Source organism: Harpia harpyja, chromosome 10 (genome assembly GCF_026419915.1).
Source record: "Harpia harpyja isolate bHarHar1 chromosome 10, bHarHar1 primary haplotype, whole genome shotgun sequence".
NCBI lineage: Eukaryota > Metazoa > Chordata > Aves > Accipitriformes > Accipitridae > Harpia > Harpia harpyja.
This window is the reverse complement of record NC_068949.1, coordinates 45,801,312-45,825,712: the sequence shown is the minus strand read 5'-3', so window position 1 is coordinate 45,825,712 and position 24,401 is coordinate 45,801,312. Positions and strand designations below refer to the sequence as shown.

General features: G+C 46.4%; 1 protein-coding gene across 1 annotated transcript in view; it reads left to right on the top strand.

The window, feature by feature from the left end:
* The first annotated feature begins 2,302 nt into the window (after nt 1–2,302).
* The window catches only part of TCERG1L (transcription elongation regulator 1 like), a 97,939-nt gene continuing 75,840 nt past the window's right edge, over nt 2,303–24,401 (top strand). Inside the window, exons 1-4 of the mRNA XM_052799782.1 lie at nt 2,303–2,737; nt 4,087–4,233; nt 5,047–5,227; nt 17,624–17,812. Coding sequence (XP_052655742.1) covers nt 2,390–2,737; nt 4,087–4,233; nt 5,047–5,227; nt 17,624–17,812 — 865 coding nt within the window. The 5' untranslated portion in view covers nt 2,303–2,389. The remainder of the gene's footprint in view (nt 2,738–4,086; nt 4,234–5,046; nt 5,228–17,623; nt 17,813–24,401) is intronic.

The window sequence follows — 24,401 nt, the reverse complement described above, 5'->3', positions numbered from 1 at the left end:
CTTTCCCGTCTAATATTAGGAAAGTATTTAGCAAGACTGCCCGCTGGTAAGAAATTATAATGATTTCGATCTATTAATCAGCTTTTTTGATGGTCTAAATAACACCACTGATTTGTGCTTTAAATAGTTACACAGTTGCTGGATCGAGGCTGGCCTTTGGTAATTTTAATGGGCCGATGTTAGTCATGGTTTCAACACAGGGAATACAGTCCTCTAAGAAACAATCTTTCTTCCGGACCTTAAGTAAGAAGTAGTCTTGTCAGTGTTGTGTGCCTCCAGAAAAGGTAGCTGTAAGTGTCTCCCGCTAACTGGCAAGGGTGCACCCACACGGGAGGGGTACGCTTCCGCATGCAAAGGTGGATGGACACAAACAGTTGCTGAACTTCTTCAAATCCTCTTTCAACCTTTTTCCTGCCCAAAATAAATCTTCAGCCGCTAATAAAAACAAAGTGTTCTATTTTGTGGCTGTTTTCAGTATTTTATAGATGAACTATTGCATTTAAAACAGACTACTCAAGGACCACTGCATTTCATAGGAAACAACCTTTTTTTTTTGGTTTTTCTTGCTGTTGTTGTCATTATGTTTCTGTTTCCTCGTTCAGTTACAATTACCAGGAAGTGATTTTGTGAGTTTAAGAAATAGCCAGGCACCAGAACATTTGGAAGGGATCTTCTGTTTACCTGATTTCTGTCACTTTGTAGGTGACTCAAATCTGTATCTCCCAGTATCTTTCTGAGGGTAACTGTAAGCAACATATTCCCCTGATCTTGCGTTTATCCACAGATCATAATTTGATTTCAAAACTTCTTGGGAATTACCTCTACTAAGGTGAGTCACTGCCACGGGAGGCCCAATTCCTCTGCGCACCAAATAAAAGAGAAAAAAAGATGAATTTCTGAGACCTTTGACTTTCTTCAGTGCAGTTTTACGAAGCCCCTGGTTTGCCTACGTACAGCTGCGCAATCCTGACATAGCAAGTTCTCCATTGCGCTCTGGCACTCTGGGACCGTGGTGATTTACAAACTCAGGACGGGTGCAGCCGGATATTTGCCTTTTCTCACTGTGCAGCACTCGCCGTGCCGCTATGATGGAGAGCCGGAGCAGCGCTAGTGGTTTGGCAGAGAAACATAGGAATGATTTTAAACCGTAAAGTTGAAGCATTTGTATATTCTGTGAACTCGGGCTCAGCCCATTTTACTGTTATTCATTCCTTTTAAATTTTTTGCTGGAGAGGCTGGAAGCTGTGATGCCGTCAGCAGCTGAAGAGGCTTGCTCAGCTCCTCTCTCCTCCGTGGAAAGCGGGGAGGAGAAGGCAGGAGAAACAAGCCCACAGGTTGCAAGCAAACCAGTTGCTTGTCCTGCCGCGGTGGCTCAACCCCGGGACCGCCTGAGCTGGGCAGGGGAAGGGAGCTGCTCTCGGGCACCTGCAGAGGAGGTGGGTGCTCGTTTTCCCCTCGAATCGTTACACGAAGTATGATGACACACTCCTAACTGCTAGAGGTTACCTGTGACCAGGGGTCAAAAGCTTAATTTTTAACGAGGGGCTGCCGATGCCGCCGTCTACAGCCTGGCAGGAGCAGGTGGTGGTGGGGATGGTGGGGGGTGTCCCGGGCAGTGGGACCCTTCCCACCTTCCCAGCGGCAGCACCCACAGCGGTCTGCGCTGCTGGGCCGGGCACCTCCTTCCCCAAAAGGCCTCTCTTTCTCGGGCAGCAGCCACGGTGGGGGGGTCGCCTCCTTCTGCGGGCGAGCGAATTCCTGCATTTCTCTACCGAAGGCCGGAGAAGGGCCTCATCCGAGGGGGCGGCCGTGGGACGTTTGAGCCCGTCGGTTGACCCCAGAGAAGCCTTCTCCATTCCCCGCCATGGGGGCGGACGGGGGAAGGGGGGGGGGTGGCAGAGGTGCCCTGCCCAGCCCAGGCATCACCCCGTGAGGCCGCGCATCCCCTCGATGCCCCCCCCCCCCCCCCCCAAAGGCCGCCGAGACGTCTCCCCGCAGTAGAGGAGGACCCGAGATGCCAGGCGCTGGTGAACAACCTTAATGCGATAGGACGCTGAAAAAACCCTTTTTTTCCCTCCCCCCCGCCCCCGCGGACCACAGCAAAAGCCGCACTCCTCCGGGTTGGGGGGGGGGGGGGAGTTATCTTGACCCCCGAGGCCGGTTACCGGGTGCCCCCCGCCCCTCCGGAGGGCGGCCCCAGCGCGGCCCCCCCCCTCCCCTCCTTCCCTCCCTCCCTCCCTCCCTCCCCGCGTCCCCCCCCCCGCGCCGGGCGGAGCCTGCCGGCGGCACCCCGCCGCGAAGTGGAGTTTCACTCGGCGGCGGCGCCGGTGCCGGTGCGGAACGTGGGGCGGCCCGCCACGGGTTCCCACCGCTCCCCGTGCCATGTAGGATGCTGCCGGCTCCCGCAGCTAAGCGCCCGCCGCCGCCGCCCCCCCCAGCCCTGCTTTGGCCCCCCACCGCCGAACCCCCCGCGCCCCCCTGGGCCTGGGTGGTCCCGGCTGCCGCGGGGCTGGTCAGGGTCGGTGGGGGCACCGCCGGGGCTCCCCCCCCCCCTCCTCCTCCTCCTCCTCCGCCGCCGCCCCCCCCGCCGCCGCTGCTGCTCCCGGCGCCGCCGCCCGCCCCCCCCGCCGCCCTGCTGCGGGCCGCCCCGGGCTGGCGCGTCCCCTGCGAGCCGCTCCTGCCGCTGCTCGCCGCCGCCGACCACCACGCCGCCGCCGCCGCCTTCCTCCACGGGCAGGTAAGGGCGGCTCGGATCGGTGCTGGGGGGCCGAGCGGGGGTGGGCAGAAGTTTCACCGTCGCCGACTGTCCGGAGCCCATCACCGGCCCCGGGGAAGGGGGATTCCGGGTGGGCGCCGCGGCGGCAGCCGCCCGCCCCCCCCCGTGTCTGTCTGTGTGTCGGTCTGTCTGTGTGTCTGTCTGTCTGTCTGTGTGTGCCCGCCGGGCCGGGGGGGGGGGGGACGCGGTGGGGCTCTTCCCCCCGCGGAGCGCTGCGCCGTGGGCGCCGGTGCGCGGCTCCGCTCCCCGGTGCCGCGCCGGGCAGCCGCCGGCAGAAGGTGCGGTAAGGGCGCGGAGGGGAGCGGAGAGCGGCAGCCGTGTTTTCCCCGGCAGGAGAAGGGTCCGCCGGCCTCCCCGGAGAGGCCGCTGGCCGCCCCCGCCGGCGCTGGTTCTGCGGGCGGAGGGCAGAAAGGACGCGGCGCTCGCAGGGTCCTGTGCAACGCCGAGCGCCTTGCTTTTTTTTTTTTTGAATATTCATAGAGACTAAAGTTTTGAGTCGTGCCGGCTGAACCGATCTGTCTCGCCGGTGCTCTCCCCGATGGATATTTCAATTATCAACTGCTGTCGTGAGGCTGCTTGTGAAATAGCGAAGCGTTTCGGCCGTTTTCTGGTGTTAACGGCGGAGATACCGGGAGCTGTACTCGTAGTTCGTGCCTCGCCTTTGTATTTTTTACTAGGCAGAAGTAAAAATAAGAGAGAGATGTGAGCGCCGTAGTATCCGCTCGATTTCATGTGAAGATTTCCAGCCTTTTCGAGCACGAGCGTCTCTTGTGGCTTGGGAGCGGAGCGAGTGGGAGGGAGAAAATAGGCAGTGCTGGGTCTAATGAAACAGTAACATCAATTATTCCCCAGTGTGAGACCACTTAAATAAACTGCAGAGGTGGTTTTACTGTGGGAACCTATTTGCCAAATGAATTTAAGTTAAGAGAAAATAGGTTTCCGACATTTCCTTTGGTTCTTGTTTGCCTCGAGACGAATTTTAGAAACACTTTCGGGTGATGTTTCTGTTTTGTATGTGAGATTCTGAGCAGAGAAAAACCAAGCTTCCCTGGCGACTAGCAGCCATTAGCCAAGTACTGTTTTTGCTGCCAGGCTACTGGTTTGTGGCTTTCTACAGCAGTTTATAATGTCAGTGCCATCCGTCGCTCACCGTCTAATGCCTAAAGAAACACAAATGGTTGCTGGGCTGAAGAGACACGTTTGAAATTTTCTGTACTCATCTTTCCTGTAATCAGGAAATCCTGAAAAGCAGCTGTTTGCTGAAGGTAAAATCCTTTTGGTAACTTTTCTTCCTATTTTTCTCCCCTAAGTGGATATTTGGAGCTCATTCTCCAGTCATAGGATTTTCACCTTCTTCGAGCGTGGAGTTTGTTCCTATTTTTCCACCTGTGTACGCATCTACGGTTCCACCTCATGCTGGGAAAAACTGGATCGATAAGAGGCTACCAAACTGCAAGGTAAGTCTGATCTTGGTATGTTGAAGTATTTTTAAGGCTAAAGTACATAAGCTGAAAAATGTTACGGGTTTTGTGAATTGTGAAGGCCGAGGAGGAATGTTGTAAGGGACGGTTAATGGAGAAGGCTACTTCAGCAGTTATACAGCTTCACTTTTCTGAAGTTTTAAAGAGAGTAAACTATCTTTACACTTTATTACGTTGAGTAGAATGTTTTTATTTTACAATGGGATGTGATGATGAGAGCTTTCCATTTTCTGTTTCTTCTTGGTACTTCCCCTGGTTTTCCCCAAAACGGATGCTGCGGTACAGCGCTGGCGGCGGTGGCGTCACCGCGAGCGCTGCCACGTCCCCGGTGCCAGGGTGTCACTCGTGGTCCTGCGCCCTTGTCCCGCCCATGGTTACCTACATCTGTACCTTTACCTAGCTGAATAATGAAAACGCGGCTTTGGGACTTTACCCCATTTCCCTCTCTCGCCCCCATCTCGCCAATTCGGAAGGCGACCGAAGTCTCTGAATTGCAGGTGGGCTTGCTCCACAGTAGCTGTGTCGGGGACACAGTTGCTTTCAGCTCTTCTTTTCTTTTTGTGATGCTGCATCGGCTCATTAGTCGTGTTAAAAGCCGTTTGATTTTTAAATGGTCAACTAAACTCAGCCTACAATGCTGACGGAGCAGAAATCAATCTATTTTTGCAAGTTTGTCCCCAACTTGAGATACTACCTGTAATATTGAGTTAGAGATACAAAATTCAGAAGTAAAAGTGAGAATAAAGTATCCCAAACCTTAACATTCTTTTATTTATCTATGTTGGACAGATATACTTGAATAATGCATTTGCTCTGGATTCAGCGTGGATACATCCTGAGGAATCAAGACTCTTCCAGGGAAATGAGAAACCTCTGTTAATGACAAATCAAGTAGCTATGGCTATAGCCAGGCCAGCTGCTGCCTCCAGGCCTCTTCCCACAGTGGTGTTGGCACCCCAGCTGATGCCAGGTCAGTAGGACGTAAATAATTAAGTACTTACTTTTTTTTTTTTTAAATGCATCTCCCAGAGATGCATAAGACATTCTCTAAAGTAAGAGTTTCATACTGTTCAGCTGAAAATCTCTTGCTTCATCTGAACCTTGATGGCAAAGTGCGTTTCATCCTCTAAATGACTTTTAAAGAAAGAAAAGACCATGTGTAATTATAGAAGATTGTAACAGATTATTCCATCACTGGTTGTCAGCTTCTGGAATGAAGGGGCCTGCCACTCCCAGCACACTTGATTTATTTTCAAACAAGAAATTGCCAACACGGTTCATGTATAATTCTCCTATTGGCTGCTAGTTTTAAGAATTTGGTGTGGTCTGTGTAGACAGCTATCAGTAGAGAAGAGCAATTGATCCATCATCTCATTAAGACTCAGTTATGCACAACAATGTTTGTGCAATAAATTCTATTAATCTGCAGAACTTGGGTATGTCACAGCTGTTAACAGCAGAGCTAAGCTTTATATTTGGAAAAGAACAGAAAATGCATTGCAGTGAAGCTGAATCTCTCTATTTTGGTGCTACAGTAGTAATTTAAAATAGCAGTTGTTTCATAGAAAAGGTTAAGAAGTAAAATGCTCCTGATGTTTAAACCCCTAACATACATTCTTAAATTCAGAATTAGGATAGCCTTAATGGCTTGCTGCCAATTGTTTCTTTCTTTCTTAGATCGAAGGTAATGTCCGTTCAGTTGGCAGCAGAGCCCCTCTTACCTTGGTCTTTGCCCTATAAAGTACTTCTTGTTTTGCAACTGTCTAGCACGCAAGAAGTTTTCTTGTACTTTGCCAGTAATGCCGAGATTCTGTGAGAGTCTGCTGGAAGAGATCCTGACTGTTTGGGTTCATTTGCCAGGCTGATTAATTAGCAGTGAATATTGTTCTGTATTGAAACATGTTGAACCGTTCAAATCGGTTCCATATTTTGATGTTTTAGCAAGCCGTTATAGTAAGCTGCCTTCTCCTCTTGCCAGAATCGCCCGATGCTCAACTGGCGTGCTGCTCGGCAGCGCTCGGAAATGAGACTGCCACGGGCGAAACCCCATTATATTGATGCATTCCTCCTGGGATGCCGTGGGGAATAGCTGAGCTGTGCTCCCAGGCAGGAGGCACTGTTCAAAGCGTGTTTTTAAGGACAGGCGCGATGGTGAGGGAGGTGTTCCGTGCAGGGGAGCGACAGCCCGTCGTTTGTTTATGTATGTTTAAAATACTTCCCTATTTTAAGCAAACAGATTTCATCACATCCAATATTTCAGATGCAAAGAAAGAGCGTACCTGGCAGCAGGTTAGGGACCGAACAGGGGCTTTCCCAGCCTGATGCCACATTTGTGGTCTGTAAGTAGCACAGAGGAAAGAAGATTTTCTTCCCCCTGGGCAGTATACGCACGTTCAGGCCCGTTTTCGCAGGAGGTCTTCAGGTGGATCCAGCTCTTTTCTGGCAGTGTGCTTGGCGCTGGCTGCCACCTCTTCAGAAACCCTCTGAGCTCCTGTTCGGGTGGGAGAGGTGCAGGGAGGAGCACAAAGACCCCTGACCATCTTTCTAAGTCTTCCCATCCCTCCTGAAGTCTTATTTTGGATTGATGCGATCAATGCTAATCCAATAACGTCTCTGGCCACGTGTGGACTCTAGAGGTTGTGCAGAGAAGCGTGCGCGGTGATGGCATTACTGCAGGATGGCAATGTTGGTGCCCTCCAGCTGTAGTCAGAAGGTGCTTCTAGGAAGTGTTGTGGTAGTACTTGAAGTATTTCCTATATAATCTTTACACTTAATATGAAGAGTAATAAAAATACTGAGAGCAAATTGCTTAGTTAAGTGGTTTAAACTGAGAAGTTAATAGGCTTTTTGCAGGCTCTGTGGCTGTATTCATTTTGAAAGCGTGTCTTACAGCAGGTTTGCCTTCCACAGTTATCAGTAATGATATAATTGTTTTCTCAATGTATCAGCAATGTTACAAAGATAAAGGAATGAGGCACTGGAGTTTGGCGAATGGTAGTGCACATAATTTAACAGCTGCGAGCTCCAGCTACTAGACGGTGTTATTTTCCGTGAGAAAAGGAGGCAGCTATTATTCTCACGCATATTGCAAAACATGAATTTATGTACTTACCATTTTGTGTATCTAAAGCGAATAGTGACATTTTATTTTCCCACCTAGGAATGATAGGTGGTTTTACATCTACTGGATACTGCGTTTTTTGTGGGGAAAGCAACGCCTAGGTATTTTCGCTGAGAAAGGATTAATATTTTTGTCTCCTGCGTTGCGCTCTCTGCTGTGCAGAGGAAATCGGGGTTGGGCTGGTCCTGAAGGCAGACGTGCCCATACGGCATCTGTGCGGTCCGCACATCCCCGCGTGGTCAGTGGCCACGGGACGTGGGCTGCGGGACCCCTTGGTGGCACCCGTTCCATGACGGCTGTAGCCCTCTGGCACATGATGTTCCGTGATTTTACTATTATTGATGCTATTTTAAATGTTGGAAGGTACGTTCTTGCGGTTTGGCATTCCTGGCTCTCAAGAGCATCGCCGGTGGTGGTTCCTTGCAAAGGGTGTGTTCTTACTAGTACGTTCGAGAAGGTTTTCCCAGGAAACCTTGGAGAACAAGCCTTTCGTCCAGCCTCCTGTGAGGGAGGGAGCAGGAGATAGAGGTGCAAGCGTGTTGTCCTCTCTTGAAGAAGCGACGTTCCCCAGAGGCGCTTCGGGAGCCGCCGGCGGGAGCGTGCTGAGCAGAGCTGCGGCAGGCTGCTGCTCCGGGAGGGGAGCGGAGGAAGCATCCCCATCCAGGTCAAAAATTGAGTGATTTCGTGAAGTTCCGAGGTGTGGCTTTCAGCTTATAGCCCTTGAAATCCACTTTTGCCTTCTGCTTGCTGGAGGGTGGCTATGAAACGCAAGGTTAGCGAGTCAATGTCTCCTGTAATTGGGTGCACGGTCCCGTATCGCGCAGGCTCCAGCCTTTGCAGGGACGGAAAGCTTGCTGGCTCTCCAGGAAGCCCCAGTGCGATGCTAAACCTTAACAGTGTGCGGGCACTCCAGTGGAACCAGTAATATAATGGTCGCTACTGGGCTCCTCGGTGAAGACCATGATACTCTGCAGCTCATTTCAGGGTATCGTGCTTTGAGCAGATTATCTACATACAGTCCCAGGAATTCTGTAGGGAGACCCTCAGCCTGCAATAAGGAATTTCCATCCACACCTCAACCAAGTCCGTGCTGCAAGCGCATAGAGATGAAGGTTGCTTCTGTAAATCTTGCCAATGGCTTATCAAATAAATACCCTCGAGAGTTTCTAGGGGTTAGTTGTGGGCAGTTGCTCACCAGCAATTCGGAGGCTTGCATAACCTCAAAAATAGAGTGTTTGTAGCACAGGAGCTTCAGCTAGGTTGTTGGGTAAGTGGAGCCCGGATGCTGCCTTCTGCGCTTCTACTCAGAGCAAAGGAAGATCTAACATTTGTTTCCATTTTATAAAATGTTTGACAGTCCTCAAATGGATTATTTTTTTTCATGCACATTTCAACATAAATTGCATTTTCTTACCTATCTTGAGCGTCATACTGGCCCTGGTGCAATAGATGTCTTCAGTAATAGCAGCTAAGGTGCGTGCAGAAGAATGCATTAATGCATTATGGCAAACACATTGCGTTCTCGGAGGTCTCCTTCAGGGAGCCGTGTCAGAACTGTGAGTGCTGGGAGGAGACATTGAAGAGGTGAAAGCCTTTTAATGGTTTTCACCTTTAACAAAATGCTCAAGGTATTTTTTTCATTTGTAACAGAGGCAATCTAACCTGGAATGAAGACTTTCAGTGTTTTTCAGTGTTGGTTTACTTGAAGGAAAATAGTCATCTTAAATCAGATATTTTTTTATTTTCTTTTTTTGTGGAATGATTTTTCAATAGAAAATATTTTCTGCTAAGTCGAAGCTTCATTCCTGCCTCTACATTTCCACAGTGTCTCTTTGCTCCATAGCAATCTTTTTGCTCTTTCATCCATTGCTGTTGAAATCAGAAATGCCAGAATGAGGAGTTCATGTATATTCTTTCACCAGATGGCTTTAGCATTACTGATCCTATGTAGATTAAAATTTTGATCCTTCCTGTTAGTGTCCTTTTCTTTCTTTTAATCCTACTAACCTTTATGGGACTGAGCCAATATTTTCCATAGCGAGTATCAGAATGTATATGCAAATAGACATATATGTACAGATACAGTTTTCTAGCTAATTTCAGTTTAAATTTCAGACATTACAAATCTATGAAGAAATGTGGTTGCTTTGTGTTAAATTTGGGTTCTATTTTCTTACTTTTTTTTAACAGTTTTGAAATACGTGACACAGGACCTCTGACCTTCTGTATTTCCTAAACACAAGCTTTATGTTTGAAGCACGTGTATATACAAGTAGTCAGGTTTTGGGCCTCTCAAGTTGGATTCTCTGATACTTAATGTGCATGTGCTAGGGCTCCCTGTTTGGAAAACAATAGCAGTACTGCAGGAACCTGAAGAACCCTGAAATGCCACAAAACCCCTCTTTATTTGTGGAGCATTCAGGCACTGGAGAGATGAACACTTTAAGTCTCTTGGAATGCTTGACTTTAATCACAGCCTTTACAAAGTTTTTGTTTTGCTTATGAAGTTTGTACTTTTTTGGTGCTTTTTCTGTTATCTACCCAAATCAAGTGCATACTTGAGCCCAGTTAAGTTTGTTGTTTGTTTTTTTTTTTTCACTTAAATTATAGAAGTAAAACTACATGTAAAGTGTTTATGGGAAAGGCTTGTAGTTCTGACCCTTTCATAATATTGTCCTACCTGGCCCTAAGACCTCGTTATAAAGAAATCCAGATCTTTCAGTGATTGGCAGGGGCTGTTCTTGTTTGTGAGGAGCCAGGTATTTTTATGTATTGCATATGAGCAAAAAACTGAGCCGTTAGTGGTGCTGTTACTGGCAGGCTCGTGCAGTAGCTGGAGTTTACGAACGCAAAAGGCAATAAGCTCTTTTCCCTCCCTTTGGGCTACAGGAGGTAGGGATATCAATATGTTTTCCTTTGCGTTGGGGTAAATATGCTATTTAAGTCAATCCATTGCTTCATTTTATTGATTGATGAATGCCGCTTCCGATGCTCTGCAGCTGACATCGCAGACGACGCGCGGTTCGGGTAGCGGGGCCGGCGGGCTCTCAGTCACCCGCCTTCTGCGAGCATCGGTGCTGGCGCTGTGAGTTCGTGGGCTGGAGCTCTCCCAAGGGTTTGTGCTTGATAAAAAGACCAAGTTCCTTGCAAGAGGCATCGGAAGCTCCCCTTAAAATCGTGACTGGTGCCAAGCCCTGATGTGGGGGGCGGAGAGGGGGGCATTGCTTGGGGGGGCATTGGGTGCAGGTAGGAAGAGGAGCGGAATTCCAGGCGGCTCGTGGGCACCGGTGGGAGAGCACCCAAACCGCGGCGCGGCCGCCCCGCGCGGGAGGGGGCTCACCCTGGCGAGCGGTGGGGCCGGGGCGTTTGTAAATTGGTGTTCCGTGAAGTTTGGATTGTGTAAGAAATGGCAGGAGGGGATTAACCAGGAAGCGACCGTGTCTCCGGCGTCAAAGCTGGAGCCCGTGGTTGCAAGGATGCACTTTGCTGAGGGAGAAGGTGACGTTTTTGTCCTGATGCGGAGTGCCGTCCTGGCCCTGGTGCCTTCCCAAATGCCTGCCGTCGCCGATACTCTGCATTAGACACTCAAACAGTGCGGTGTTATGGAGGGGTGGGCTCAGGTTAAGTAACACTTTCCATTTTCTCCTCCTTTTGTGAGCGTCTACGTGAGTTTTCCTGCTGGAGCAGAGTCTCTGGCCGTTTATCTCCAGTGGAGGCTCGCCAGCTTCCCACCAGTAACGCTGCCCGGCCAGGCAAACTGGCTGGCGGTCCGGCTTTCAGGCAGGAGGGCACGTCAGAGCCCACCGAAACAGATGGGATAAAAATAAGGTTTCATTGTTTCTGAAAAGGAAACTTACTTTTATTGGTAGTTGTGTGTATCTTTTTTCAGAGATATGTTTATTCTATAGAAAGTACCCAACTGGAATGGCACCTCAGTCTGCCAAAGAGTATTGGTCCTATTGACTTCATGGCACCAGAAAATAGCTTTTAAATGGTAGAGAGCAGAGTGGGGCGAGCAAGGAGAATAGCTAGTGCTTCATCCCAAGTAGTAAACAGCCTTCTATTGATAAATAAAACAATAATAAAAGTAACTTATATTCCTAGCTGCTATCCATTCATGGGGAATTACCTAATAAAAAAAATCAAAACCTGGTATTCACAAAATGTCTACAGATAGGAAGTTTGCCCCTGACCCACTAAACTTGGACCTCCCCCTTTTTTTAATACCTCTTTCCACTTGTCATCTTGCATCTGATTTTCTCCCAGCGTGAGGGACAATTTATTGAGAAAGTTGAGAGTGGAACCTTGAAGTTCAGGGAGCGTATGCCCATGCTCGGCTGCTCAGAGGGAGCCGGCAGCAGCCCCCTCGAGAGGGGAAAATCCCAATCGAGCCAGCATCTCCTTGGATGTACTGAAGCCAGTATACTTATGTGTATGTATATGTAGTATAAATATCTATATTATTAAAATACTCATGTCTTCAAACTTAACATTTTTGTAATCGGTAACCTTTTAATCCTATCATTTTTTATGTATAAGTGATTATTTTTATCAGCTCTGCAAATGATCCAACATGTAGGGTTTTCAGAAATACCAGATTTGTAACTGATGACTGAAATATTTTTGAGAAGAAGTTTTTCTCTCGGTGTCCTGCCATACCTGGGCCGAGGGTGGCTGGCTGTGGGGCTTTCCCTTGCCAGCCGTGGGCACAGCCCTGCGTGGGTCCCTGCCCCTCTGGGTAGCAGGAATGGGGAAAAGAAGCAGAAAAGGCTCGTTTTCTTCTGTAAATCGGCAGGCTTTGCCATGTTGTATTTTTTTTTTTTAAATTTACCTTGTGTTTTAATGGATTAGCTGGCCAAGACGGCTTCTGTGACAGCAGCACCGCTGGTGAAGAGAAGGCGGATTGCGCAGGACCCACCTCTGCCAGGGCTCCCCGCAGCAGGAGGGCTGGGGGGGCTGGTTAGGGCAGGAACCACCGATCTCTGCATGAATTTTGTTATGGTAGCCCCCTTTTTAATGGTTTGTCTTCAAGGAGGAAGGATGAAGCAATGAGTTGTTTTAGCCTATTTCAACTACCTTCTTTTTTTTTCCCTCTCCATCAAAAGATGTTTGTTATCAGTTTTAATTCTGATAACAGTCTAATAAAGGACTGCCATCTAAAAGATTTTAGTTTACAGACTCTACAGATGAAGGGAAAGGGAATAAGGGATAATAATAGTTCACATTTCAATTATTTTTCTTTCTTTTGGAGCTGTTTTTTAATACCTCTTTGGAAGCAGCATTAAGTATTTTATGACGGCTGTTGCCTTAGAACTAAACTGGCCGCGGTGCCGGGACGGCGTCCTCGCCAGGCTGGGTTATGAGCTCTGTCTCCCCGGGCTGATGCGTACCAGGCAGCGGTGTGGGTGCCTGAAGAGCAGTCCTGAGGTCAGGGCAGGCAGCAGGGAAACCCCCAAAAACCAGGGATACAGGCAGTCAGGGTGGTGGGGATCAGTTGGTTCATGACTAAAAATAAGGAGCTTGCATATTGCTTTAAAAAGAATTGACAATGGTATGCGTCCTTCTATGGGTGAAGTTTAGGACCTCAGCATTACTAACTTTCATTAACTCTGGGGTCAAAGTATTTAACTTCTATTTAATTGAATTGGTGTTTAATTTTATGTGGCTTCCATAGCATACACGTTTAAGTTGAAACCCTTCAAAATATTTTTTATTTTAAATATCCATGGAAAATGTCTCAGATCCCTTAGGAAGCTACTCAATACTTGGTGTGATTTTTTTCCCTAGTAGCGTTGAGTTCTGGTGTCCTTTTCCCACGCTAAACTACCACAGATTAGCATGGGAAACAGCACGGAAACAGGAGGTTTGGTGGTTGGAAAGCTTTGACTGATAGAAATCAAGTGCTGTGTAGTTCCATATGCTTGGTAGAGACAGAGCAGCATACTGCAGTGGAAATCCATTTGTGTTATAATTGTGTCTTTTGGGTATTCCAGGCAAAAAAGAAGAGGCAGCCAGGTCAGTGTCTGTGTTGGGGTCCTTTGGTCCTCACCCGAAGGAGCACCTCCTAATGTAGAAGAGCTCTTACAGGGCCTTTGGGCACTTGCAGTAGCTCATGAGCTGAAAGGATAAGCAAAACCCAGTGATTCACTGGATCATTAAAAAAAGTTGCAAGGAACATTTTACTTGTGTGTGTTAATACTTTTTTCTCAAAGACAGATGAAAAGTTCAAAAGGTCTTTAACCTGCTTGAAATTTTTTCCTCCGTTATTTTTTTAATGTGGGTCTTTTGGGAAAGATATTCATAACCCTTTGGTTAAAGAGGTTTTCCTGTAGGCAAAACTGAAGACAAAGACTGAAAGACTATAATGATCAAGTGCAATTTAAAATTCATTACATTGTCTGTACAGTACGTTTTCACAATACTGGTAACTTTTTTATCTGAAAGGAAAAGTCTTGAATTACCCTTTTTGGGTAAGAGTGGATCTTCATATCTCACAAGTGTTAGTAGTCTTTACTTGTGTTAAATAAAGTAATTTCTGTTCTTTTGGGTGTTTTTTCTTCATGGAGGGAAATCTTATGGTTTCAATTTTTAATGTGTTGAACAATGTCAGTAGCCAAAAGGCAGGTTTGGGTGTGCTCTGTCTGCTTGCAGAGACTGTATGTGAGGGTAGAGAGGGCACTGGTGCAGACTGGGGGGAGCGGAGGGGTTTGGTGGATTTTGGAAAGGATGCTGAGCACGCTCCGTGCTGGACACGCTCTGTCTGGTGGGTCTCAGCGGGGTCAGCCTTTGTATCGCCGAGGGTCTCCTTCCTCCGTGGCAGGCGATGGAGACTACTTGAGGGCAGAGCATCGTGCCGCGCGATTTAGCACGTGCCATAGGACCACCGTGTGTGTGTGTCTGTCTGTCGGGTTTCCATACCTGTGTGGGGAAGGCTCACAGCCTGCTCTTGGTGTCCTGGAAAACTCGGGAAGGAAACGCTGGCTTTGGGCAGTGGAGGTTGTGCTGTCCTAGCCAGCCGTGTGCTGTCCTAGCCAGCCGTGTGCTGGCCAGGCACGGCAGCGTGGCCCCGGCTGGATCGTCCTGCAGCAGGGGTGGTACCTGATGGTTCAGTTCTGTAGCCGGCGGGTGCAGATGTGCCACGTGAAAACAGGTCTTCTAGGTCAGGATCAGGCTATGGGGTACCATTCACAACCTTTTTCTAGACGATGCTGCGCTAGAAGAGGAGGCAGAACAGAAAGGGCTGCTCTTCCACAGCTGTGCGTGTCGACCCTTTTCCATCTGGATGTTAGCAGGTAGATACTTGGCGATCACGCGTCATCCTTTGTGATGGCTTTGCTGCCCCGTTCCGGTGCCTTCACCGCATTTCCTCACCGTTGGTGAGTTCTCTCTGAATAATCTCTTCATTGCTTCTTCAACTGCTCTCTGCTCTTCAATTGCTTCACGTCAAAACGCGCTGCCCGTCTTGGATGTTTCCCCCTAATCTGCGTGCTTGAGAAGAGCAGAGCTGGAAGGCTGGGGAAGGGCACTGAAGTGGGGTTTGTTATTTCAGCAGACCAGTATTACCTTACTAACCAGGGTGTAGCGTGACTTGGCAAAAAACAGATTTGGGGAAACCACCATTGCTAGGAAAAAATTTGCAGGTTTTTTTCCCCTCAAGGGTACATTGATGGTAGTATTTTACTACTATTTTCAAGGCATTCGACTCTTGAAATTCATGTAAATGTGGGGTGATTAATGATGATTCTATAAAACCCTTTAAAGAAGTTTTTGGAAATACTTACAGCAAAGTCTGCTTTGTTTCCGAGAAGAACTTCTTCTCTCCAGCTACGCTGAGTGCAGATGAAGGTTCCTAGCTGTCAACAAGTCACGTCCTGGGCCACCTTCCAGTTGCTTTGGCAAATCACATGTTATGTTAGGGGCTGATAAATTGCTGACGTGATTATTCAGTTGACTGCAAAGTGAGAGAGTGGGCTTGACGACCCCTAGACACCCTGTCCATGCTCTCCTCTCAGTTGTTAATACAATTACAGGGGTAGTCCTTTCTTCATGGAATTATTTAGCAGGAGAGACGGGGAGAGAACTTCATCAAAGGCAGGGAAATCACCAAAACTTCTCTTTCAGCTGACTGATGAAACTTTAATAAAGGGATTAATGAAACTTTAATAAGGAAACCCTGCTTCAGGAGCGTTACTCATCTGTGCTGGTGGAAGACTTCAGCTATCCAAGCAACTAAGGCTTACATTGTTTTGCTGCTTTCCTGGGCTCTTTGGGGAAATTGCATCTTCCCCTCCAAAATAAAAGAATCAAACGAGAAATAAACAGCCTTTCTGCTCATGTACCCTGTCGGAAGCCAGTAGAAAAGTCATTTTTCTAGACATCAGTTTTCATAAGAGTTACAGAAGATGTTTTGTGGATCTTTCCCAACTGCAGGCAGCTCGAATTAGGAACACACACAGGCTTTTGGAGGCCAGGTGTTTAACCTAATCTCATGGTCTGTTCTAGTCCTCAGGTGAATAAACAATAAACACGTATTACACAGTTGGATTAGTTGGACGCTGATTATTATTTTTTTTTTTTAATTTCCATTGTGACTCTGGCAGAATAATCGGTTTTTCATCTACCTGTGGTTGCATGATCAAAACTTTAACATTTGTGGGGTTTTTTTTTTTTGCCCGCATGCCTGTTAATTAGTGCATATGCAGGTGTTTAAGTGAATTCTTCTTGGCATTGACAAATACAGTAGAAATAATAGGAGGTTTTTTTGTGATGCTTACTGAAAATATTTGACTTCTGTTTTGCTAATGCAGAGCTTATTTTGTTGGCAAATAATTGTTTATAAGGAGTCAGGCGCAAAGCTGCCAAAAGTTAGTATAACGGATAGCCTCAGGAGCCCCAATTAGCTGCAACCGAAGCAGGTTCCTTTCCAAAAACCACCGACCCACTCTTTCGCCAATGCCAACGGAGAGCAAAACAGCATTTGGCGTCTGCAAGTCAAAACTTTTTGGGTGTCTGAGGCCAGAGCAGGATGGAAAAGCCTGGATGAGGTGTCTGGGCTGTGTAGCTGTGTCGGGGAATAGGATCTTACCCGAGCTTGCTCAGCTGCAGTTGTCTTACGGTGTCACAGAGGGGCTGCGTCGCCCACCCGCCGCCCCGATGGCCACGCTTCCCAAGCGCCGGTCGTGGCCGAGTCCCCGTTTTCCTCGTGGAGATGCACTTGGAAAAAGAAATCCGACAAACTCATGGCACGGCTGAAGTGGGGAGGCTGATCAAATAGTGATTATTTTGCAGAGCTACAGTTGGCTCTTATTGCCCGAAGGATTTCCACATGAACTGAAAACATTTGCAGAATGACATAATAAGCTAATGATTGCTTAATTTTTGAATACATAGCTCAGTGTAGAGGGAGTAACAGCTGGTGTTTGTCAAATTAGGTTTTCTCCTTAAGATTTTTACTACTCGTTTTCTTGTTTGTTTAACATATTTAGCCAAGATTGAGCTCTGAAGGTCTTCCCCCCAAGCTTGTTAGACTTAAAGGTAAATATTACATAGTCTAAAGTGTGTTCGAGCCTTGATTTGCGGGACTTCTGACTTCCCATGTAAAACCATGGGAAGTTTCCTGTGTGGCGTATTTTCGAGATGAATGACACTAGTATGTAAAACCTGTAAAAGTCAGCTATTTGCGTGCATAATACAGGAGAACAGCCGGACAGATAACAGTAACATTGGATGGTTAATATAGCAAGTAATAAAAACAATTCGTGTTTGAAATTGGACAACTTATATTTAGGAAAATTCAGAATAAGGGTCATTATGAAGCTGTGGAGCTGAAGGAAATGCCAACCAATGTGTTGAAATATTTGACTTTTTATTGAGTTTTTTCATTTAAATTCAATAACTCTGCGTGGTTTATATATGACTCACTACTGTCTTGTCCCTCTGGGTTATAATGATATGTTCACATATATGGGGTTTTAATATCTATGAATGCACCAACCACAAGGTAGGACTTTAAGAATAACGATTAGGAAAGGGGCTTTGAGAGTCCTTAGAAAAAATATTATACAATATATTCGAAATCTAGCGTCTCACTAAGGTGGACATGCAAACAGCAGAGGCCGCGTGGGAAATGTTGCAGACTTTTGTTCCATCTTGCGTTGAAATTCAGAACGATGAAACACATCATCCTGCGTAAATCCACTGGTTTCCAATTGAAAATAAAACCTGCTGTATCTCACCCTTCCACAGGTGGTTGCCAGAATAGCCTTAAACGGGTCGGCGGCAATCAGGCCCTGGCGTTGGCCGCGGCGGCCACCACCGCGATGGTGTCGGTGGAGCCCGAAGCCCCCCAGGGACCTTCGGGGCCGAGCGTCCAGCCCTGCCACGTGCTGACCTTCTCACCCATCAAAATTCCCGTCTTGGCTTCGCCTTTTCCAGGTAAGGTCGCTCCTGGCGGCACTAACGAGCAGCTTTTTATATTTACTTTGCAACAGAGAGGGGCTTCCTAGTGTGGGTTTGGGTGTGCGTTGTTAAATATTCAGGGGATATCGGCGGCATTACCGTAATCTGGAATTAGACTTATTTTTTTCTGGTGCAGTTTAGAGGCGTTCTTTGAAATTGCGTGTTAAAAGTGAGTTCAAAACTCCCTCTGCATTTGCAACGTTGATGTCGCTGTGGCGTTTGCAGGCAGTATATGAACTGAGCTGCTTCCTCTGTCATCTTAGTGGCTTCTGTAAGAAAACGTGGTCTTAGTGGCACCAGGTCTTTGCAGCAGATCCTCAGGTTGCAGTGTCGGCAGTTGAAAGGTATCTGCTCGACATACAATAATATTTGATTAAGACTTAAGTAGATTGTTTGGGTGTTTATAATTATAAAATATGCTGGACGAATGTAGCCATGGTTTTGTATTTTTTCCCGGTAGGTTTAGATGTGGTTGCTTACTGGAAAAAACACTATTTTCTTAGCGTGACATTGCGTAACAACTTTCTGCATATGGTAGCTGGGGAAGTACTACGGCATCCCTGACTCGCTGTGGAAGTCTGACTGATTTAAAGTCCTTAGGGTAATTTTTGAAACTGTTTGTACTTTGAATGCTTAAGGCTATATTTAGAAGTGTTATGTACCGATTAAGTTAAAAATTTAAATTATGGTACGTTTTCCATCTTTTTGGTTCTTGAAGTGTAACACAGCAAGATACAGTGAGATTGAATTTTGCGGAAGGTATGCAGTTACGATTTTCGGTGTTCAGACAGAGTCTTCATATGAGAAATGTATCTCAGTAATTATTGTTCCCGTTGAGCAGCCATTAGAATCACCCGGATAAATGCCTGCCAAGGGCGTACAGCAGTGGTTTTGTGTTTAGAGAGTCTGAAGAGCGAACTGACTCATAGGAATAAAGGTACAAGTCTTTCAGACTTTGTCGAGAAAGGACAGTACTGAAATAAGAACAGAAAGCAGAGTTAATCGCTGCTGTAGGGCAGGGAGCTGGTGGTGATTCCCGCAGAGTATTATTTGACCCACAGAAACCATTTTGCCTGTTGGTAAGTGAGCATCTTAGAGGAGAATCCAAAGGGGAAAAAAATAATTCTTTTTCTGTGCTGAAAAGCAGAATTACATGCCAGATGTGTTCTTCCCTGAATTGAGATGCTCGGGCGATCTGGGAAGGAGCCGTCGCAGGACTTTTGATTTACAGCTGCGGAGGTGAGCTCTGCGTGAAGTGTGTTAGACGTGATCGAATATTATAATGCCGGGAAGCTCTACCACTTTGATAACTGGCTCAGCTCTGCAATGATAAACATGTCAGGCCATGATAATTGTTGCTTTCCTTTCGAATGAGTGTATGATAGGCTATCAAATATCATGCTTTGAGTGCCTGAGCAATCATCCTATTATCAATCATTCACAGTAAACCATACACTTCTGGGTGTTTTCTCCTACAGAATATATAGTAGCTTTTTAGAAAAGAAAGCTTGAAAATGCCCAGTCCACGTACAATAAACTCGAGATCCAGCTAACCGTTTTTCTCTATTAATCACCATCTCTGGAGGGAAGGCGAGTGCCTTTGCAAAGGCTTACATAAAACATTTTTATGAAATTCCTTTTTATTGTGCTGGCAGAGAAGAGGACTCGAAGGTGTTGGGTTTAGATGATCTCTGTCAACACCAGCTTGATGAACAGCATCCCCACTGGTGCTGGGCTGGGAAGGAGCGCTGGAGTGGGGCAGGGACCGCTCCGCGGCTGGGCTGGCATCCGCTGGCTGCGTCCAGGGAGGTCCAGCCAGAGCCGCCCGATAAAGAAGGGCTGAGAGGTCCTCTACGTGCTAACGAAGGAGCCGGGCTTCTGATAGGCGTGAGCGAAAATGGGGGAAAAGCACGTGCAGAAGCTTTAAGCCCAGCTACGTCTACTCTGTGCCCGCTGGGGCTGCCGGGGGCTGCCCCTGCTTCTCCGCTGCCGAAACGCGGCGGGCGAGGGACTGAAGCTGGGTTTAACTTAATTTGCGGGAAAAAATGGTCAGTTGGCCAAAGGCAGCTCTCTGCTGTCAAAAATAAATGTCTCTATTGCCTTATAAGTTAATGGCTGGGAAAGTGTCAAGAAAGCGTAATCTAATGTACAGATAATCCCAAGTGTGGAGCATGCTTTGCAACCCTGCTGGCCTCTCAGTTAAAAACATCCGTGCGTTGGCGTTTATTAAAGATGACTTATTGTTCTCAAAGAGAAATACATCTTGGAGAGAGCATAATCTGCGGACCCTGGGGGCAGCTGCGTTTTTCTTGATCCATGTGTCATTTATAAAGTAAGATGGTAATTAATGAACTTTCCATGTTCTCCTTGTCTAAAGTTTATGCAAGTCAATGTTCACATAATCGGAATGAATTTAGGAAACAAAAGATTAAATTATTTCTAACCTAAATCTACATGTATATTGGTGCCTATAAGGCTGAATGTTGTGTGCTCTAGTTATACACTGTTAATTGATTATACTGGAGATCGGTATTATAATACTACCTTGTGCAGAACTGTGTTTCTAATCATGGCAGTTTGTTCAATCAATAATCTTATAATTGAGTATTTACTTTTAAGGAGGCCTTTTAATATGATTAGTTTTGCAGCCTTACAGTTCAGCTGTGTTACTTTCTGCCAGCCTAATTAGTAAACTTGGTGAGTTAGTAAGAAATAGCAAATTAGTGAAACAAGGCGAGCTGTTGGGGAGGTATGGCAGCAGGCGCTGGCTGGGCGAGGATCCAGGCTTCGGCGTTTTTCCAGCCTCGCAGAGGAAATTTCTTGGAGCTTCCTTGAAGCAAATCGCCAGGTCCCGTGAATTAAGGAGAACTGAAAGTATGCAGAACGCTGTGGTAATTTTTACAAGTTCATTTCAATACAATTTATTTTACATTTTGTAGAAGAAAATCAGAAGTAGAGCTATAATAAAGTGCAGGTGGTTTGGGGAATTTAAAACCTTTTGTAGCCTTTCCCTGTGCGGGATGCTGTGAAGGATCCCGGCTGGGCCTTTGGCCCTGGGGATAAGGAGACGAGGGTGGGATGTGCTGGTCGAGGGAGGACGGCGCAGGTTTGCTGTGCCCTTGGCTCTGGGATGGGAGAAGCTTCTGTAATCATTTTTGCCATTAGGTATTAGTTTGGCACCATGCTGATCTTAGAAATGTTTAATGGTGAAATAAATTGATGGAAAAGAAGAAACGTAAAATACCCTATATTTAAGGTTGAGGAAACTATTTGTCTCTACATGAAGTGGTCTGTGATCTTCTGGAGGGCTAAGGTTGCATGTTACAACGTAATGCAAAATGAAAATACAAGTAAGGCTCTTGTCAAATACAGTCAAAAAAAAAAGAAAAAAAAAAGCCAGAGAGAGACAACTTTTTCTCACCCTCAGAAGTTCGTGCTCAGGTGTTTATATACCCCCCTGGTCTTGGGTCGAGGACTCAGCACCTCTGCGCTGAGGCGAAGTGCCAGCTCAGAGCACGGCATCCCAGCCCTGATGAGACGTTATCAAAATCAACCGTCCTGGGGGTCAGTGGGCTGGACATATTTCTGTTTTCTAGCCGTAAGGCAATTCCTTTGGCCCGAGAGCCCACTGTAGCCACAGTCCCTCCTAGTATAGGACATGAATTTTCTGCTCTTAATGCTTCTGGACTTGAGATTTAAACTGTTAATATCTGTTAAAAATCAGAAACCCAATTGTATTTCAGTATGATGTGGTCCTCTGCATAAATTGATATTAATAATCCTTGTCTTGGTGCTACAGGGGTTGGAATTCAATACCAATGTCGTTCTCGTTTTGTGTTTGGGTTCATTTACTGCTGATATGATTGGAAATGGTTGTTCACGATCTATAAAGGATGGTTTCTGCCTTTCTGCCATTGTGTAAACGCGTCGTGTGATTTGTGTAAGAGTTAAGTCGCTGCTGAAGTAACTTTCTGGAAGTGAGGAATCGGAGCGATGTTGTCAGCGGAAAAGGAGGGAGCAGGGTGTTCTGTCCCTCCTTCCCCAGTCCTACCTGCACTCTAAAAAATCTTGACTTTCAATGTGCGTGGAGAACGTGTATTGGAGTTTGTTGTTGTTTTGTTTTTTTTTTTTTTTTCATTTGGTAATATTAGATAGAGCAAATCTATTTTTCTTAGCCACCTGAAAGGCACATTATTCCTTCCTCCCTGTCATTCAAAAACCACATCAGTGGTCAGGTTCCTCGTGGACTGGAGTGTGAGAAGACCGCCAAGCGCCTGGTGCCCTGACTCCAGCTCAGTAAAAGCTGTGGGGGCTTTGCTGATGACTTGAATGGCTGTAGGATCACATCTACAAATAGGGAGTGGGTGTTTGATAAAATCTTGAAATCCTTGCATGTGTTGTTGCAGAAGGATAAAGCTAAATGCAGACCAAATGTGATGTAGAAAGCTAACGGTGCCTGGAAACAGTGAGGCTCCAGGATATTACAGAGAAAAGTTGAAATAAAAAATTAAATAAAAATGAAAAAGGAAATAAAAATTAAATAGAATGTAAAGTCAAAAGTCTGTTTGCACTATGGAAGCTGATGGTGCTGGCTCCTCTAGCTGTGCCCCAGGGAGATGTCATGGGAGGTCTTGAGGGCCTGGGCTTCTGTTTCCAACAGCTCAAAGAAAGTGTTCTCCTTCTGCTTTCTGCTTTTCTAGACTGGTTTGGTTTCGCTAGCCATTTCTCATTTGGTTTACAAAAAAAAAAAAAGGCAAACAATGTAGAAATACATGGGGAAAACCCCAGAATTCTGTTCCAGACAGCAGCTTGAGTAGTTTCTGGAGGAATGTGATACTTGAAATTTTTGCAGATGAAAACTGATGCCCCTTAGTCTTGATTTCCAGATTTTCTCCTCTTCAGCCATTCCTGTCTCAAAACTGCTGATCTCAAACCATTCAAGACTAGTCCCGTGGTGATCAGGTTTGTAATACAGTTGTGAGGTATTTGTACAATTGCCAGACACGTTATTCTGTTTTCTGTGTGCCAGAATGTAGGAGCCTCTCTTAATTCATTGTAGCATTTTCCCGCAAACTCTGAGCATGCTGCATTGATGCCATTTTTGTTTACAAAAGTCTCTTTTTCCCTGATATTTTTTAAACAACATTAAATGTTTCAATTTGCCTTCATTGACAGGGTTTTTGATGTGCTTGTTTTCTTTTATTGAGCTTTCACTGGGTTTAACACAGTGTCTATTATCATTCCCTTACGGTGAGTTCTGCTTCTGACATGCTGAAATGCAGAGTGCCGGCAGCAGCCCCGTGGAGAACTTGGCTAGAGCAGTTTTCCTAGTTTTAAGCTGGTAAGAAATCAGAACTATGTGGTGTTTTCCATACAGTATATAGAGCAATGCCAGATAAAATGCTGATTTAGCCATCTTCTAAAGACGAATATCCTGAATATTGTAACTAGACTTCCTTCTGAAAGTAGTTAAAGCTGTACTTATTGGGGGCTCCTGCAATGGTAAAAGTAATTCTTTGGTGCCGTTTTCAGTTTCTTTTAAACACTGTTGAGCCTCCAGCGGTCGGGTTTGAGGGAGGTCTGTGTTGTGGTCAGCCAGCGTTCGCTCTTGGAGGGAGGGATGCTCAAGGTGGTAGCGTGTAACCTAAAATACTCACACCGCAATTATCAACTGGCAGCTTCTGGAGGGTAAGGTGGAGTTATTTTACCTTACGTTTTATCTACGAGGACTTGAGATAAGCCTCAACCAAGCTGGAGATACAATATCAATGCTGTTGGCTAAACAAATGTGAAAATGTTGGCAGCTGAGTCATTCATAAGCTGCTCGCTGAAACATCCTTGTGTATTTAATGTAGTCACATGAACACTGTCTTTAATGGCTTCAGTTGTGAGTGTCTGGTGGAAGAAAATACCAAATTTTCAATACTAGCAAATACCCTTATCCCTGGAAAAAAAATCATCCTTAAGCAGAGGGAAGCCAGCTCGGTGAATCTGACGTGCTGACGTGATACATGGCACTGTGACCTTCGGGATGCAACTTCTGCTTTCTGAAAGCTTTGCATCCCAAAAGGTGTTGGACCTTTTCTAGCTCTTTCATTAAATGATCATTTTGTGCATCCTTTTGCTAGAGAACCTCGTGGTTTAAGTTAAATTGTTTGCAAGCAGCAAGTGTGTTATAAGCAGTTCTTCTTCAAAAAAATTCATGTTTCTTTGAATAACTCTAGTCTCCATCAACTGGGATTAAGAGAAGGTGTAAAAGCTCCTTAGTGACAGCAGTAGAAGAGATTCGAGGTGGGGTGGAGCCCAGGGGCCGTTGGTGATGCAGGGATGGGCCTGGAGCATCGCCTCCGTCCCTCCCCCAGCCCGGGGAAGCATCGCTTGCTGGTCAGTTCTCCCTCCAAATGGGTTTTGTTCCAGTGCAGAGATGCTCCGTGCTGGGGACAGCCTTGTCTTGGGGATCATGCGTGGGAACCTTCACTACAATAAAACTCAGGTAGCTGGGGATGGAGCCCTTCAGAAACACCATGCAGTGAGAAGGGTCTTAGCACAATATTTCCATCCTGTG